At 39.9% G+C, this 19,078-nt stretch overlaps 1 protein-coding gene across 3 annotated transcripts in view; it reads right to left on the bottom strand.

Annotated features, from left to right (window-relative positions):
- Nucleotides 1–19,078, bottom strand: part of LOC127526745 (secretory phospholipase A2 receptor-like) — a 58,250-nt gene that overhangs the window by 17,080 nt on the left and 22,092 nt on the right. For all 3 annotated transcript variants that reach the window (XR_007934175.1, XR_007934176.1, XM_051923280.1), the window contains one exon: nt 3,625–3,657. Coding sequence is in view for 1 of the 3 variants with exons in the window: in XM_051923280.1 (XP_051779240.1) it covers nt 3,625–3,657 (33 nt within the window). In the remaining 2 variants the exon portion in view is untranslated. The remainder of the gene's footprint in view (nt 1–3,624; nt 3,658–19,078) is intronic.

Below are 19,078 nucleotides of genomic sequence, written 5' to 3'. Positions count from 1 at the left end.
TTTCCCCTGTGCTTTTCCCATTGTCTTTTCACAGAAGGCTATTTATATTGATTTGCATATTCAAAGGGGCCTCATGTATAACGCCGTGCGTAGAACTCACACTATAACATGGCGTAAGCACAAAAGCGGGATTGTGCGTACGCACAGAAAAATCCAGATGCAGGAATCTGTGCGCACGCATACTTTCACGTTCTTCCACTACATAAATCCCGATTTGCGTGAAAAGTAACGCACGTGCACGCGCCTTCTGTCCCGCCCCAACTCCTCCCAGAATTACGCCTCTTTGAATATGCAAATCAATATAAATAGCCTTCTGTGAAAAGACAATAGGAAAAGCACAGGGGAAAATATAAGAATTTCAGCGAATACCAAGTGGAGGCAAAGGAAAAACATACTATTTGTTGGTTTAAACAGTGGTATAATCAACAAAAGAAAGTTGATCGAGTGACAGAGTGTCGGAAAAACTCGAAAGATCAAATTCACAAAGTCGCACAGTGCCCGAAATAAAAAAGAAATCACATATCAAAGTCGCTGTGAAAAGGCGAGTTGTAGCCCACCGTCTGAGTGTCATATGAAAGCGTATTAGGGTACAAACAAAAAACATAGGCACACAGTGGGAAAAAAGCACGAAATGTCAACTTTAATCTCGAAATTTCCACTTTAATCATGTAGTTTATTTTGCCATTAAAGTAGAACATTATAAACTTCATCTTAAAATCGTTTATTTTACTAGTTTCTCAAGTAGCATGTTAAATGCTTTTTTCTGTGTTTGATCTTCTATGTGCTCTATGTGTGTGAATCACTACGTGCTTCCGTTCTTTCTCTTTCTCCGACAGGACACAGAATGCATTACATTCGAGATATTACAGCTCTCTGAATAATTAAAATACTGAGATGTATACGTGATATCATTTTCATGATGATCGGAATGAAAGCATGTTATTAAACATGGGAACACGGTGGCACAGTGCTTGTTCATATCTCACGCAAGAGGCTTGCTGCACCATGTGTGATCTTCGATGAAATAATTTATTACAGAAGTACTGTCTCTTTCAAACGTACTAACCTCCAATTCCTGTCCATACTTTTCTTTCTCCAATCGCCACACAATCAGCTCTGTAATAGACGTTAAGCCATTTGTAAGCTTAGAACGCCGATTCTTCAAAACTTTTAAGGAACATTGAAATATCTTCGTAGTACATGTTTAATTATTCTATTCGTCAATCCTTCCAGTGTCGCGTCAGCACCAGCAAGAATACAGCGCAAGGCAGGAGCTATCCTTGAACCAGCTATATGCTGCGGCACCGTGTCCTCACATGTTTAATTATTAGCAATACAGATTATTTAAATGAAGTTAAAGTTTTATCTGTATACTATAAGCAACACATTTTGCTGCATTTCATCTTAAAAATGATATTGCCATCATACGCGCTTTATAAAGTAGCGCAGGTTGTGCAATATTATAACTGTAGTGCAAGTTTACAGTGAGGTGATTGAGTGCGTTTATAGTTCTTGGGATGAAACTGTTTCTGTAACACGAGGTCCGTACAGGAAAGGCTTTGACGCTTTTTGACGTGGTTGAGGTAGTGTGTACTTGAAACTGTACACCGATAATTCTCTTTCCGATCATCTGCTGCTGTGATTCACACTCAGATACAGTGATATAAATACTCCGAGTGGTGCAGTGAGAGTAATATGGAAAAAGATGATCTGCTGTGGCAACCCTTAACGGGAACAGCAAAAAGAAGAACAAGATGCAGTGAGCGTAACAACGCTAAAGCAGTTATGGTATTTGGAATACTATGGCTATTCCCTGGCCCATTATATTGCAACAGGTTAATTACAATCAGATGCATTACACTAATAAGCAATATGCAGTTAATTTCAGTATATTTATAAAGCCGCGTCAGGAATGTGGAGCTAAGAAAGAAAGGATGAGCACACAGGAACAGTAGTTTGACCATTCTGTGGACCATTATATTGTTACAGGTTAATTACAATCAGATGCATTAAATTTATGAACGATATGCGGTTAATTTCAGTGTATTTGATAAAGCCGCCGCCGTGGATGTGGATCTAAGAAAGGGTAACCATACAGGAACAGTAGCACTGCTTTGACACTGGGTGCCGCCAGTCTGCAAAACCGGGCGGATAAATTGCGTACGCCAAGGTATGAGTTACCGTGGAAATGTGCGTGGCTTTACGCCAAGTTTAGGTTTTATACATCGCTATTTGAGCGTGGAAAGGTTCGTACGCAACATTTCTGTGCGTACGCACCGTTTATACATGAGGCCCCAGATGACGTCATCCCCCCTGTCCGGCTTTAAAATCGCCATATTCCTTCTGTTATCTCAGTTCTATTTTGGACTCTTATCTTTAAAGACCTATTGCTCAATTTTGCCTTTTTTTCAGACAAACTTTCACGTATACAGGGTGGCTGCCCCAAACCTTTTTGTTGTGTCAAGGTGTATCATTTCACAATATCAACAGTTTTCTGTTGGCGTATTTGGGAGGTCTGAAAATCAAAATGAGAAGGATTTAGGACTTATAGCGGACTCTATACTGTCAACTGTCAGACAGCGTTCAGAAGCATTTAAGAAGGCAAACAGAACGTAAGGTTAAATAGCACGATATGTAGAGTACAAGTCCAAGGAGATTATGCACAAGATTTATAACGCACTGGTGAGGCCTCATCTGGAGTACTGTGTGCAATTTTGGTCTTCAGACTACAAAAAGGACATAGCAGTACTGGAAAAGGTCCAGAGAAGAGCAACTAGGCTGATTCCAGGACTACAGGGGATGAATTATGAAGAAAAATTAAAAGAGCCAAGCGTTTTCAGTTTAAGCTAAAGAAGATTAAGAAGTGACATGATTGAAGTGTTTAAAGTTATGAAGGGAATAACTACAGTGGATCGAGACTGTTATTTTAAAATGACTTCATCAAGAACACGGGGACAGAGTTGGACACCTGTTAAGGGTAAATTTCACATAAACATTAGGAAGTTATTCTTTACACAGAGAACCATAGACTCTTGGAAAAAGCTACCAAGAAGGGTGGTAGACAGTAAGACTTTAGGGACTTTCAAAAGTAGACTTGATGTTTTTTAGAAGCTTTAAGTGGATAGCACTGGCAAGCTGTGTTGGGCAGAATGGCCTGCTCTAATGTTCAAAAATGTTGTAATGTTTGTAGATGTTGAGGGTGACTCTGTGAAAATAAAGGCAAAATCAAAATATAATTTGTTATGAAAATATTTTGGAATATTTCAATAATTTACTTAGGCTTATGTAGTTCTGACAAAAACAGAATGCATGTAGAAAAAAATACAATATTCACAACTGAAAAAATAAAATATGTAAATCTCTTCTGAGCACTTAGGATTTGTTCCCTTCTTCTAGATTATAAGATTGTATTTAATAACTATAAAAATTTACCAAAACACTTATGTCAGGTGAACTAGCCTATTTTGTAGGATTTATTTGCTATTACCATACTGCCATCCTTTTGTATATTTCACGTTTTCATACTCTGTTTCATTAATGTTTTTTGATCCATTTGTATATAAAAATGAGAAAATCATATTGATTTAACAGTTAAAACGGAGGATCTTATTTATCAGTAGTTACCTGTTGTTGAGGTTGTAGAGACTGAAGATAATTCTGTAAAAATAAAAGCAAAATGAATATATAACGCATAATTTGTATATTTTAGAATTTTTCCATAATAACTCAACATTTACTTGGGCTTCAACAATTGGACAAAAATGATTCCTGTTTACGGTTGTTTCTTCTATCTTTTTCTAACTCACTTTGCAGTATGACTTACAAAGTGTAAAATAAAAATGAATTTATTGACAACTGTCTCAAGAGCAGATACTTTGTACAAGTATGAAGGCAATTGACATAGTGCTTGATGTGTGCTACAGTAACAATGCACAGGTGGTACTGCTTACTGAAATATTTTAGTCTTTATGTCAAATATTCCATAATCTATTATTAAATATAATCTGTTATCATCTATATCAGAATTTATGTGATTTTGGTAACACTTTAGTTTAGGTACTGCATCTTTTACCCATTTACATTTATGTAACAATACCTTAACAGAAATACTTTTAAAGCATCAGTAAAGTGTTTATTCATCTTTGCAATGTGACCTACTAACAAAACCTCACTTTGGAGTGGTCTGAGATGGCATAACTGAGACACATTTCTCTTGATATTACATATTAGTATAAGACCAACAAGTAATTTTATCATCATGTGAATATGCCATACTGCACATCGATGCATAACCTACTGAGGTTTAATACATATTATGAATACCAGAAGAAGCCTTTGTGAAGGTCTTGTACCATTCAAGTAAATGAATAATATATGCATTTTTGCAGTAACTAAATTAAAGTGTTACCCAAGGTTTTTCATAGAACTTTTTAGCTAAAAACATCTGTACTCATTAAGTAAAAGTGTAATAAAGTAGGTAAAAGTAAAAAAAATATCTGCAAGGATTACTAATCTGTTTTTCTAATGAGATATGGCCAGGTGCATTTAGTGAAAAAGGTAACTCGTACATCAGTACAGAGTGTAATGATAGGCTTTATAAGAATTCTCTGGAAACAAACCTTAAATCAGAGTTAGTGGCAGTGAAGCAGCACAACAGTCATGACAGATGAATTTGAAAGCAAAATTGATTAATAAAAGGCCCTTAGGCTCATATCTAAGTAAAATGATAAAAACAGTTAATCTAGCAAAATTGAATCTGTGCATACAAGAAAATCTTAACATTTTATCTTTACAAATATGAAACGTATTGCAGTAAATACAAAAATTATTTTATGCCTCTTCCTTTGATATTATATATTGAGTTTTCACTAAAAACACGGGCCCAAATTAGGTGAAAAAGCAATGCATCATCCCTTGTATTTAACGGAAACCGAATCCAGATAGCAGACTATTCTGTCCCAATTTGGTTGAATTTAGGTACCCTAGGAATGGCCAAAATGTAGTTGCAATTGTTAGTAGGATAGAAGGTGCTAAAATGTCAAGGCAATAAACTTGGAATATAATCCTCAACCACAGTTTGTCATTTGAAGCCTTAGTTTTATAAATCAGTTTTATTTACTTTCTCTAATTATAATTTACCTGTTGTCGATGGAGAAGTAGGTGCCGTGAATGGCACTGTAAGATATGAGAAAGAAAAAAGTTGTGTTTTATTAATGAAGCATTTTTATTTAACTAAAAAGGAAAGTAATTTTTTAACATTTTTTTTAAGATAAAAACTACAGTAGATCACAATTACTGTTATTTATTACTGTTATTACTGTTATTTATACACTATCAGTTTAGCTCTTAGACTTAACTAGACTAAAGCAATGAGTTTCTAGAACTTTGGAAGAATAGAGAATGAGAGGCGAGAGGGATGAACTGATAAGGTTTTCAAGTTTGCAAATAGGAAGGAAACCCTATGATCAGTTTATATAGAATATCGTGTCACACACATGTGCATGGGAGGCAGTCTGGTATCCGTCAATAAAGGCGCGCACATAAAGGCGACCTTCAAAAGGGCGACCTCAATTGGGCGCGGCGAATAAAAGCGCACATAAATAAAAGCGATCTTCAAAAGGGCGACCTCAATTGAGCGCCGAATAAAGGCGCGCGTAAATAAAGGCGAGCTTGAAAAGGACGACCTCAATTGAGCGCCGAATAAATGTGCGCGCAAATAAAGGAGCGCTTCAAAAGGGTGACGTCAATTGGGCGCAGCGAATAAAGGCAAACGCAACAAAATTATTACAGAAAATTTATTAGATAAAGGCAATGATTGAACGTATAAAAAGGTGAAAGCAAGAATATTAAAACATCCAATTAATTAATGCATGAACTTCTAACGAACTACTTCTAACGAACTATTTCTAATTCTCTCTATATTTCGTTGTTTTCAAAATTACAGAAAATTAGATTAAGGCAATGACTGAATGTATAAAAAGGTGAAAGCAAGTTACACTTGAAGCTGTAGATTATGTGCAATGCCACGTAGATATTCGAGATGCGGTCTATTAGCATAATCAAGGACAATTAATTTAATTTGCTCCGTAGGTCATCCTTTTGAAGCGCTCCTTTATTTGCGTGCGCATTTATTCGGCGCTCAATTGAGGTCGTCCTTTTGAAGCTCGCCTTTATTTACGCGCGCCTTTATTCGGCGCTCAATTGAGGTCGCCCTTTTGAAGGTCGCCTTTTTGTGCGCGCCTTTATTGAATAGAACCGGCAGTCTATGAGCTTAACTAATGGTAAAACACTAATTCAGGGGTTGACAAAGTGTACTAATGTCTTTTCTCCATCCTCTGCAGATCACCAGAAGGAAAGACCAGCTAAACCCCAACAGGGTCCCACTACAGTCTCCAGACTATGCCCTCCTACTGAGCTTACTTCCACCTGTGTCCCATTGGACCCTCCTCTTCCTTCACACTGCCTATAAAAAACAGCCACTTTCTTTTCCCAGTCAGTCCTGTTTGGACACAATCGAAGTACTGTTCTTACTGTTACAAATGTTTCACAACTTAATGGTTTCTTTTGAAACACCTATTTTTAGCAGGGAATGAATCGTGGAGAAATGTTTTAGGCTGGGGTTATACTTCAAGCGACGCAACACATGCTGCAGCAGACGCTCCTGCTACGCTGGTGTTTGACTGTTTATACTTGCGCGCGTACTTTACGTAAATCTGGAGGAATCCACCAGGTGGCAGTGCGAGATATTATCACAGTGAGAACTGGTTCGGCTTCTTTGTGTTGTGAATTGCCTGGAACACACATTAAATTCCGATGACACCTTACCGCAATATCTCTGAAAAGGATGTTTAATGATTGCACCATTCAATCCAGGGATGTGTCCATTCCAGCAAGCATTGGGCACGAGGCAGAAACAATCCCTGGATGGGGCATCGCAAGGTGAATACAAGCACACACATATACTGGAGTCATTTTAGTAGCACCAAATCCCCAAATCTGCATGTGTTTGGAAGGAAACCGGAGCACACTCTGGAAACCCAGCAGGAAAACATGTAAATTCCAAGCAGGGAATACCAGTGACGTGGCTCCCTGAGAGACAGCAGTGCTACCGCTCCTCCACCGTGTCACCACCATGTGTGTAATTATTAACAGTATTTGTTATTTAAACAAAATTAACATTTTATCTGTAAAATGTAACATACATACTTTATTGCATTTCATCATGAAATTGATATCAAGTATAAATCTAAAGATGTGTTCTGTGTGGTGATCTATTGCTGCTTGCCACTGCTGTCAGGTCCAAGAAGCTCGTAGCGATTTAAAACTGGGATGACATTTACGACAGTCTGCTTTAATAATAAAGTAAATTACGAGGTTAAAGTGGACATTTTGAGATTAAAGCCGAAATTTCCACTTTAATCACAAAATACATATTTTCACCATGTCCTTAATTTTTTTTCTCTGTGGCTCAAATACAGCGCTGTGCATTATGTTGCTGTTGTGCAATTGCAAAAAAAAAAAGGCACAAAAGATGTTATGTGAGACTTTAAAATGCATCGTGTTATTACGATCGGGAATATGTAATGCTTGAATATAAAAGCACCACGAATGCATCTGTATGTCGGCATTTTGCTTCACCACGTCGAACCATTCATCAAACATCAAAGCACGCACATCGATTTAGGATCCTCAAGCGGATTTCTGTCACATGTAGATAGTAAACAGAGACTCTGACGTCACATTCCAACTTTTAGCACAATGCGCCCTCCCCCCGACTTTTTCCTGGTACTGCAACTTGTGCACACGTCGCATTAATTTCTGAAATGAACGCTGGGAACATGTGGCAGCCGTGATGCAGGCGCATATGGGTTTTGAGCTTGAAGTATAAACCGGCCCTTAGACAAACTGTCAGTTCACAAAAGACATGTACCAGTGTCTTATCTAGCAAACATGGAGAAGGTAAGAGATGCCCATCTTTCCCTTTGCTTGTCACATTCTGATTAATACCACTACATATTGGTGCATATTCAAAAGTGATTGATAAACTGTCTATCTAATGAGACATCATAAAACACAAAGACGTTTTATAAGACGTGACTAAAAATTATTAAAAAGAGCTATTACTATTATAAAAAGAGCAAAGTACATTGACTATGCCACAAATAAAATATCTGACTTTCAGGGTGTTTTTAAGGGTTCATGCAAACTGCATAATTGGAAAATGTAAGAGATACCTGACCTGCAATTTCCTTGTTGTATTATAACTACCACCAATTAAAGCTGTTCTCTCCAATATACTTTTTTGGATTGGATTTATATAAATTCCCATTAGTGTCCTTCATTCTAATCTGCCTGCATACCTAAAATATGTGCCGATACCTAAAATATGTGGTACTGTGACACTGACTCCAATAATAGCCTGAAGAATCTCCCACTTCTTTCTACTCAAGATGTTTTGCATAATAATTAAGATGCTTAGAGAGCAAACAAAACCATTGGCAAAAGCAGGACTATCTCTCTGTAAGAAATGCCAGTCTTCTATTTAGGGGCATAGTCCTGGGTTACTTTCATTTGTTATTGAGACTACTGCATACCTAAAGAAAGATGGAATGGCCTTCAGTGAAAAAGGGAACTGTTACAAAATGGATAAGGGATGGTGAGGATTGTGTATGTGATATGTGGTGGGCAAGCCTGATGGAAAAAGTAACTACAACTGGGTGTGCTTTGTGCTGTTAGGTTTTAATGTGTTTTATATCTAAACAATTATAATGAAACAGTTCATACAGCACTGAATATAGGTAATATGAATACTTTTGCATGTGGTTTCAGGTTATTTTCATATTTTAATAGTGTGCTAATATTTTTCAAATTCTAGTTCTCTCTTTTAAAAAATAATTATGATACAGCTTACTACAAAAATATATTAGATGGCATTCATTAACAGTATAGCAAGTTTAAAAAGAAAGATCATCATCTTTGTGTTACCTGCAGCTGTACTTGTAGAGGTTGATAATGACTCTGTGAAAAACAAGAAGAAAAAAGTAAATGTTAAGCATTTTATTTTATCTTTTTAAGTTTCCACAATGAGCCAGCATTTTGTATGCAATTTACTTACCTTTTGAAATTCTGTACCTGTCTGTGTTCTAAATCACTTTGTGTTATGGATTACTAAGTAATACAAAGTGAAGACAAACTGGCTCGGCTCCAAATAAACTGCAGGTACTTGATACACAAATAATTGATCTTTCCTTGTTACTCAGATGTCTATTGTCCAAATATTTCTCCAACAAATGTTGCAAACCTCCTCTGAAATTTGGCCTATACCCTGTTATGAAACTAAATAATATGCAATTTTTACAGAAACAGTTATTAATTTAAAAACCCCAGCTAATCAACATCTATAATACAAATAAGTCATGTACGTTAACTAGCATAATGGATAGCACACATGGGTTGGCATCCTGTCCAGGACTGAATTGGGATTCTTACCAAGCCAGGAGGCTGCAATGGAAGGATCGGCGGAGATGACTGGTCAATATTTTGTTCCCAAATACACTAGATGGCAGCATGCTAGGAACCAAAGATCAGCCCTATTGGGATTTGTGGGTTTTATCAAGGGGTGCTGCAGGGGTTTACAATCCGGGCTTTGTGGCACTTCTACCTGACATGTAAGTGTTTCCAATGGACCATATTCTGGCACCGGAAGTACTCCTGGGTCTGAGATAAATGGAATCACCACCCTCACCTTGGGAAGTCAGAGTCTGGAGGGAAGAATTTGATTACTTGTTATATTCTTGTATTGATTTTAGCTGGTGATTATTTGTAATGTGTTTGTAACAAATAATTACCCTTAATTTAGACATGAAGTTGTGTTGGGTGACATTGTGTCTGTTGTTTAGGGCTCAGTGCCCCCCTTGTGGTTACACTAGTCTGACTCCATCATCAGCTGTGGTTACTTAGAATCAGAATCTCCCCTCCGCCTGGAGAGTCCAAGCCTCAAGCAAACACTTTCATTAACACATGCATAACATTATAGGTGTTATCTCATCCAGTATATTCAATCTATTGTTAATTTTTTAGGGTTTTGTTTTTCTTAAGTTTTAATACTGATGTTGCTACACACTCTTGTTTTCACTATGGTTGCAGATCACAATGAGGAGGCCAACAGTGCTACAAACTGAGATCAATATTATAATCTGAGCAACAGGCATAGTAGTCTTTATTTGGTGAAATATGACTCCTCCCATAGATGAGTAATACAAATAATAATTCTGTATGTTGATTCTGTGAAAAAAACACCTTTTGTTTATGGCTTGCTTAAAACAGAAGCCAGCTTAGAGTTAAGCTTTGTGCATTAGTGTCAGCAACCTAGGACTCAGCATAATATAAATTCCAGGTCTACTTCATGGCCTTCTTTTTTGGTTAATTAGATTCTTAGAAGTCATCTGCATTTCCCTCTAAGCAGCGGAAAGTTGCTTTAACATTATTTGTGAACAGTGTTGGGAAATGTTACTTTTATGCGTAACAAGTAACATAATTTACTTTTAATAAAATAACAAAATATGTTATATAGTTACTTATTGTGAAATGTAATGTGTTACAAGCACTGTTACTTTTGTGTTACTTTTTCTTTTTTTGTATGAAAAAACTGCACATTTTTCTGGCCAGCATTTGCTATTAAATTCTAAGCCTAGATTCAGGTCTTCCAATATTTTGATGTATGCAAGTACAAACAAATGCATCTTTATCTGAAAGAAGGAAAAATAGGTTTATTGTTTATATTATAAGGAATGTGTTGCCCATAATATGACATGACATTCCATTAGGGATATAAACAGCTTCAATGCAATGGCAAGGCTGCAAAATCTCATAAGAATTCCAACTATCATGGCAATGGTGAGCGTGCCACCTGAAAAAGTGTTGTAAAGGTTCTAAAACCCATTAGCACTTAGTGCCAGTGAGCACTACAGGGGACCATTATAATATGAAGTATGCCAGTCTTAATGATAATTATTAATATTATTTCCTCTTGAAAAATAAAATTCTGTCCAAACAAACTAACAATTCAGATATGAGGATCTGCAAATGCAAAATTTGAAACCAGGAGTCCTAAAGTAATAAATGAAGTAGAAAGTAGAAACTATTATTTTCTGTTTAAACAGTTTAAAAATTATGGCCTTACATATTTCACTGTATACATATGTGAACAGCCGATGGCATGTTAGATGAATACAAAACTTTTCACATCAGCAGTCTGCACAGATTCATAGATTCATACAGAAACAGTTGTTGCTCACAAAACAATGGCCCTTCACACAGTTCTCCTTTATTTTGTTGTATATTCATTGTGCCTACACTTTCTCAGGGACCTATGCCTTGGCCATCTCTCAGCATGTTTGTGCTTTTCAAGGGAGTTACTGGGTTGGGAAGATGTGGTCTCATTTTATTTATAACTCATTTGTTTTTTTGGAGATTAAAATGTTTGCCAGAGAAAGAGATTTGTGAATATTGCTAACAGTTGCCCTACTGTTGTCATGATTGTGTTGCTGAGTTTAGCATTATACATTCATCACATCAACATAAATTTAGCAATTTCTGAAATTTTGAGACACAGATCATTTATATCTGGAAATTTATTTTGTGGACACTTCTACTTGTGGCTGCTAATGTGTGTGTGAAGAAAATACTGTACATGTGAAGGCTGACAGAGTGCAATGGACATGCACAGAACAACATAATCCTTAACAGTAACCCAATTAAGGGTTTACATGGCCATATACAGAAATCTATCTCTGTTTTAGAAGATTGCTCAGAGGCTAATAATCCAGTTTCTCTAAATGGCTTTTTATAAATCATCCATCCATCCATCCATTGTCTCCCGCTTATCCGAGGTCGGGTCGCGGGGGCAGCAGCTTGAGCAGAGATGCCCAGACTTCCCTCTCCCCGGCCACTTCTTCTAGCTCTTCCGGGAGAATCCCAAGGCGTTCCCAGGCCAGGCGAGAGACATAGTCCCTCCAGCGTGTCCTAGGTCTTCCCCGGGGCCTCCTCCTGGTTAGACGTGCCCGGAACACCTCACCAGGGAGGCGTCCAGGAGGCATCCTGATCAGATGCCCGAGCCACCTCATCTGACTCCTCTCGATGCGGAGGAGCAGCGGCTCTACTCTGAGCCCCTCCCGGATGACTGAGCTTTTCACCCTATCTTTAAGGGAAAGCCCAGACACCCTGCGGAGGAAACTCATTTCAGCCGCTTGTATTCGCGATCTCGTTCTTTTGGTCACTACCCATAGCTCATGACCATAGGTGAGGGTAGGAACATAGATCGACTGGTAAATTGAGAGCTTCGCCTTGCGGCTCAGCTCCTTTTTCACCACGACAGACCGATGCAGCGCCCGCATTACTGCGGATGCCGCACCGATCCGCCTGTCGATCTCACGCTCCATTCTTCCCTCACTCGTGAACAAGACCCCGAGATACTTGAACTCCTCCACTTGGGGCAGGATCTCGCTACCAACCCTGAGAGGGCACTCCACCCTTTTCCGGCTGAGGACCATGGTCTCGGATTTGGAGGTGCTGATTCTCATCCCAGCCGCTTCACACTTGGCTGCGAACCAATCCAGAGAGAGCTGAAGATCACAGCCTGATGAAGCAAACAGGACAACATCATCTGCAAAAAGCAGTGACCCAATCCTGAGCCCACCAAACCGGACCCCCTCAACGCCCTGGCTGCGCCTAGAAATTCTGTCCATAAAAGTTATGAACAGAATCGGTGACAAAGGGCAGCCCTGGCGGAGTCCAACTCTCACTGGAAACGGGTTCGACTTACTGCCGGCAATGCGGACCAAGCTCTGGCACCGATCGTACAGGGACTGAACAGCCCTTATAAGGGGGGCCGGTACCCCATACTCTCGGAGTACCCCCCACAGGATTCCCCGAGGGACATGGTCGAATGCCTTTTCCAAGTCCACAAAACACATGTAGACTGGTTGGGCAAACTCCCATGCACCCTCCAGGACCCTGCTAAGGGTATATTTTATAAATCAGGTTTCTCTAAATAACCTTGTTATTGAGGTGAATATTAACCTCACATTATACACTTCATATCTACAAGTCAAGTCAAGTCGGGGAGCATGCACTGTACAGTGCATTGCTGCACCCACTACATGATGAAACATCTCGGGATCTCGGTTGGCAATCCCCCAGGCAGACACACGGTCCAGTCCCACCCTCTGGAAATGACCCTTTATCTGCCGCAGCCAGGTGTTACATGGGTGACCTCTTGGCCTAGTCCAGGTACTCGCGTCCCCAACAATGAGGATCTTACAAGCTAGATCACCATCGGGGAAACGCGCCACATGGCTGTGCTGCTGTAACTGACGCTCCCTCACAATGCAGGTAATGTGCCTCATTCAGGACTCCATGAGCAACCGCTCATTCAACACAAAGTGAAACCAACAGTACCCAAAGATTTTTCAGAGAGACACAGTACCAAAGGAGTCTAGTCTTCATCTCAGGTCGCTGGATAGCGTCCATCTTTCGCAACCATATAACAAGACAGGAAGCACCAGGACTCTAAAGACTTGGACCTTCATCCTTTTGCATAGATATCAGGAGCACCACAATCCCCTTTCCAGTGACTTCATGACCTCCCATCCTCTCTCAATCCGTCTACTGACTGCATAGGAAGACTCACCAGAGACATGAATGTCACTGCCAAGGTAAGTAAATCTCTCGACAAGGTCGACACTCTCTCTGCAAACAGACACACTGCTAATGGCTGTGCCCAAGAGGTCAATAAAGGCCTGGATCTTGGTTTTTATCAAGGACACTCGCAAGCCCAGACACTCAGACTCCTCGCTCAGTCTCTAGAGCGCCCTGATCAGAGCCTCCATTGACTCCGCGAAGATCACAGCATCGTCAGCAAAGTCAAGATCCATGAATCTTTCTTCACCAACAGATGCCCCACAACCTTGCCCAACTCCCAGTCCATACAAGCATTGAACAGAGTAGGAGCAAGAACACACTCCTGACGAACCCCAGAATCAACTGGGAAAAATACAGAGGTTCTGCCTCCATTCTGCACAGCACTCACAATACCAGTGTACAGGCCGGCCATGATATCCAGCAACCTCGAGGGGATCCCGCAAACCCTCAGGATGTCTCACAGGGAAGCTCGATCAACTGAGTTGAATGCTTTACGAAAATCGACAAAGGCTGCAAAGAAACTTTGCCGATATTCACGTTTGCACTCCATGAGAACCCTCAGTGCCAGGATGTGGTCGATGGTAGACTTCTTAGGCATAAAACCAGACTGTTCCGGTCGCTGGTAGGTGAAAAAGTGATCACGGATCCTATTGAGGATGGCCCTAACAAGGACCTTACCTGGCAGTGAGAGCAGTGTTATCCCCTTGTAGTTGTTGCAATCCAGGCGATCACCCTTTCCTTTCTAGATAGGGACGACAAGTCCCATTTTCCAGTCAGATGGGATGATGCCAGTCTCTCAAATGGAAGCAAAGATTGCTTACAATGCCAGGAGGACAGCCTTACCACCGGCCTGGAGAAGCTCACCCTGGATACCACAGATCCCTGCAGCCTTTCCTCCCCTCATCTGGTTCACCACCTGTGCAATCTCAGTGCACTGGAAAAAATGAAATCTTAACAAGCCAGAAAATCTTGATAAGAAATAATAGATCTTGTTTTTTTTATTTTAAGAATAACTGACTTGAGTAGATTTGTATGTGTAAGATATATAATCTCATTTTTAGAAAATTTAACAAGTTAAACTTTCTCACTATATTGGCAGATAATTTTGCTTGATTCTAATACCTTTTTCTTGTTTTAACAAGTTCTGTAATAATTTCCAGTGCATCGAAAGAAGCCATTTTCTCCAAGATTTCAGATTCTTCAGTGTTTGACCTGAGGGAAAACTTATCAAAGACCGCCAGAATCTATCTCATCAGCAGTGGAGCACAAACCATCATTGGACAGGATACCAGTCCATAGCAGGTCACACTCATAAACAAGGCAGAATACATTACTGTATCCTATATAAACCAAGCACTTATGGTTTCAGAGTTGCTCCTGCAGTTATACTGTGTGTGAAGGCAGCAAGAATATTACTTGTACTGAACTACCTTCCCTTCGGAATATATATAACACTCCCTGCTTTAGTAAGCCTGCTTAAAGACCTCAACCATACTTCATGGCTGCTTTTCTCAGCCCTCTCTTCTAGCAAACTAGGGGGCTCCGCCCCCTGCTCGCTTCGCTCGCCAACCCCTGGTGTTGTGAATTTACAAAGAGCGTGATGTATGAATGAGATATAGCATAGTGTGAAGGTGTAGATGACGCATATAGGAAGCAAATAAAGTTGTCCATGTCCAAAAACGGGCTCAGAGAGGTAGATGCCAACTTTGTCTATGGTTTGTCCTTGTGATTTGTTGATGGTCATGGTCAAGGCAGGTCTAATGGGGAACTGTCGCCGTTTAAGTGTAAAAGGTAATTCCAGGTCAGAAGTTGTAAGGTAATTGTAGGAATTAGAACAGTATTGTTAGCATGTGATTCTGTAAGAAGTTTTGCTTTAATAACATTGTGTGGCATGGTGTTGACGACTAAACGTGTACCATTGCATAAACCCTGTTTAGTGTTAAGGTTTCTTAATAGCATGATTATTGTTCCATTTTTAAGGCTAAGATTGTGTTGTGGTAATCCGGCTGGGGTAATAGTGTTCAAATACTCTAAGGGGAAATTGTTCCAAATATCTCCGTAACTCTTTTGAAAGCAATGCCAATTGTCTGCGTATTTTAAGGTGGATTGAAGAATAGCTGAGTGCATGGCATGTAGAACAATAGCTAAGCACTGTGTAAAATCTCCTCGTAATAAAAGTACCTTTCTTCCAAAGGGAATATCATTATTCATCAACGTTTGTAGAAGTTTATGAATGGTGTTGAGTAAGTCACTGGATGCCATTAGATGCAAAAGCAAATGAAGTATTGTAGGATGTAATGCAGTTCATAAAGTTTTTACTTTCAGGTACTTCGTCAGTTAGAGGTTAATAGTGCATCAGTGTAATGAGATGTAATGTAATGCAGTGTATGCTGCATAATTTGAATGTGTTCAGATGACGTATATTTAATACGGACGGTTCGTTTAGTAATGGTGCTTTGTGTCTCATTTCTTATTTATGTTAGTGTGGTCGTGGGTCCGAATCCTGCTTTTTGTGTATGTTTCGTGTGCTATGTCCGTAGTCTGTCCCGTTTTGTGTCCAATGGGTTTGTGTGGCGCTCGCGTCTGACTTCTTTTTTTTTTTTTTTGTGCTAGGGGGCGTTGCCTCATTTGTGTGTCGTGGGTCTCAATTCTCTTCTTTGTGTGTGTTCCGTTTCGCGTCTGACTCCTTTTTTCTGTGTGCTATGGGCGCCTCATTTCTTATTTTACGTTGCTTTGCATCCGGTTTCCGTTGCTTGGAAGGGGGGTTTTGTGGGGGCGCTTGCGCAGTACGTCTTTTGCGGCTACGGCCCATGGCCGGATGTCCCTACGTTCATTCCGGTTTACCATTCTCGGTTAGTAATATGGATAGTACAGGGCCATTGGCACTCACACTATAGATTCAAGGAAAGGTTTTACCCACAAGTTGTAAGGTTCTTGTTTCCCAAATGCACAGCATATCATAAAGTACCAAACACAGATTATAAAGCACTATTATACAGCACACTTCTCTCTTTCTTTGTTTTTCTCTTCTCTGTCTCTGTTCTCCTTCTGCCTCCACTTCTCCTCCAGCAAGTTTCTTCCTACACCTCCTGACTTTGGCTCAGGGAGTAATGGCAGCAGGCTTCTTTTATACTGCACCCGGGAGTACTTCTGGTGGCCTATTAGGATGGTCCAGAAACACTTCCAGGTGAGGCAGAAGTCCATCAAAGTACTGCTTCGCATTCCATCCAGCACCCCATGGTGGCTACCACAGAACCCAACAGGGCTGCACTAAACTCCAACTCCCATGGAGCCCTGTGGGAATCCGAGGCACTGCTGCAACCAAAGAGGGCTGAGATAGTTCCCTGTGCATGCACTCCCTACCGGTTCTTCCTTTAAGAAGGCATGTATATACAGTATATAGTGGTAAATAATCAAGTCTTGACACACAAAGATGTTTGGGGCAGCCTCCTGTATACTTGAGAAATGGCTGCAAAATTCGAAAAAAGGTTGTGAGAATAGTCTATACAGACAAGATTCCAAAACAGAACTGCCCAGATTAGAAAACATGGCGCATATATAGTAAAACGGCAGGAAGAGGAGGGATAATGGGACCGGAACCGGAAGTGACATCTTCTGGGGGTGGGACCAGGCGGAATTTCCCACATTTGGTCTGCAGGGAGATAAGAGAAAGGATTAACACTAGAATTACCAGAGTCTACGAAAAAACTCGTAGATCCGGCCCACCTTAAAACAGTTCTCACCTCTCTTTTGTCTTCTAAATGTGCCGATTAAGAGGAGCAGCGAGCAGCCGGCTATTCCATCCCCCACCGTCACAGAACGTTCACTAAGTTTTCCCAGCTCATGCCGTGTTTGATTATCTGGGAGTGACTGAACTGCTGGAGTTTTAGAATGGAAATAATAGATCGCTCTTTGGTATACATGCATTTCATGCGTGTTCCGTTTCTACAGTAATCTGTGTAAACACATTGCTAAAACAGAAACTTTTTCATATTTTAGTAATAAATGTTACAAAATTTAGGCATAAACTATAGAATCTGTGAAGCCTGAAGTCCAAACATCAAATAAATACCACAAAAGGTTCAAGGAGGATACAACAGCTTCCGTGGCTTAACGCTACGGTTTGCTGACTTGGAGCACAGCTGCCGAACCCTGCTACAGAAACCTGAGTTCGATTCCCAGCTTTGAAGAAAGTGTTTTTTTTTTCCTCAAACAGACATTAAATTTATAAATTGGTATGCACTGTAAATCGTTAACTTTAAAATGTCAATCGCGGTTATTTCTGTTGATTAATTCATGCTTTTTTACTTAGAGTCAGAACAGGAGCTTTTTCAGCTTATTCAGCTTCTGATCTGACTCAAACAGCGCCAGTATAACTTCACACCCAATCTGATGCTGTTCGTTTTCAAATAATATTGCATTACTTCGACGATGTTTTCTGATTGGTACTATTCGCGTCATAAAATGATTTCTTCAAAACGTCACATATATTTGTCTCTTTCTTTTTTTAAAATGTGCGTTGTAGCACTCAGTAACTGGCCACCTGCATGTTCTTGCGCACACTGAATAAGACAGCGCTATATGCAATCATCAGATTCAAATGTTAACAGTTATATAGCACGGAATGGAAATCAGCAGTTCTTAGCATTCCACCACGCAAGCTGTCATATCAACCGCCTACTGTAACTTGCTTTCTTTTTTCTTCGGTTATAGTCTTGAATAAAAGTGCACTTGTTTTGTTATACTTTTATATCAACATATGTTCCTGTGTTTGAGCTACATGGGCATACTCAAAAAATACACGTGTAATGCCACGAAAAGTGCATGCAGACACTTCAGTTCGCAAGCATTGGTACGACAATGCAGTCACAAGTACACTGCAGAGCTTTACCGTGTCTTTATGTAAAAACAGCATCAGATGGGGAGTGCCTGATGATTGCATATAGCGCTGAAGTTACTGCTCTTTACTATGCTTTCCTCTGCATGTCCTGGAGTACAAAAGAAACAGCATACAGCAACATGTGGGGACTGGCAATATTGGGGGAAAAAAACACACGGTCGTATGTATCGTGATACACTGCAGAACTATAGCGCGTCTTTATGTGAAAACAGCAGTATCAGGTGGGGGGCGGTAGGGAAGGATCCTGAACGCGACTGAGACAATGAAAAGTGAATTTAAAAAAAAAATAAAGCTAACCTTTACAAATATCATAAATTACACCGGCTGTTACAGACTGAAATTAAATGTATCTTTTTATTCTAAAATAGTGAAAATAAGAACACTTCTCAAAAGGGAGTTCTGCAGGATCGAACTCATGACCTTCTGATTCCCAGTCAGGAAATGATACTGTTGCGCCACGGAAGCAGTGATAGTTAA

Source organism: Erpetoichthys calabaricus, chromosome 1 (assembly GCF_900747795.2).
Source record: "Erpetoichthys calabaricus chromosome 1, fErpCal1.3, whole genome shotgun sequence".
Lineage (NCBI taxonomy): Eukaryota > Metazoa > Chordata > Cladistia > Polypteriformes > Polypteridae > Erpetoichthys > Erpetoichthys calabaricus.
This window is presented reverse-complemented; position numbering and strand designations above follow the sequence as displayed.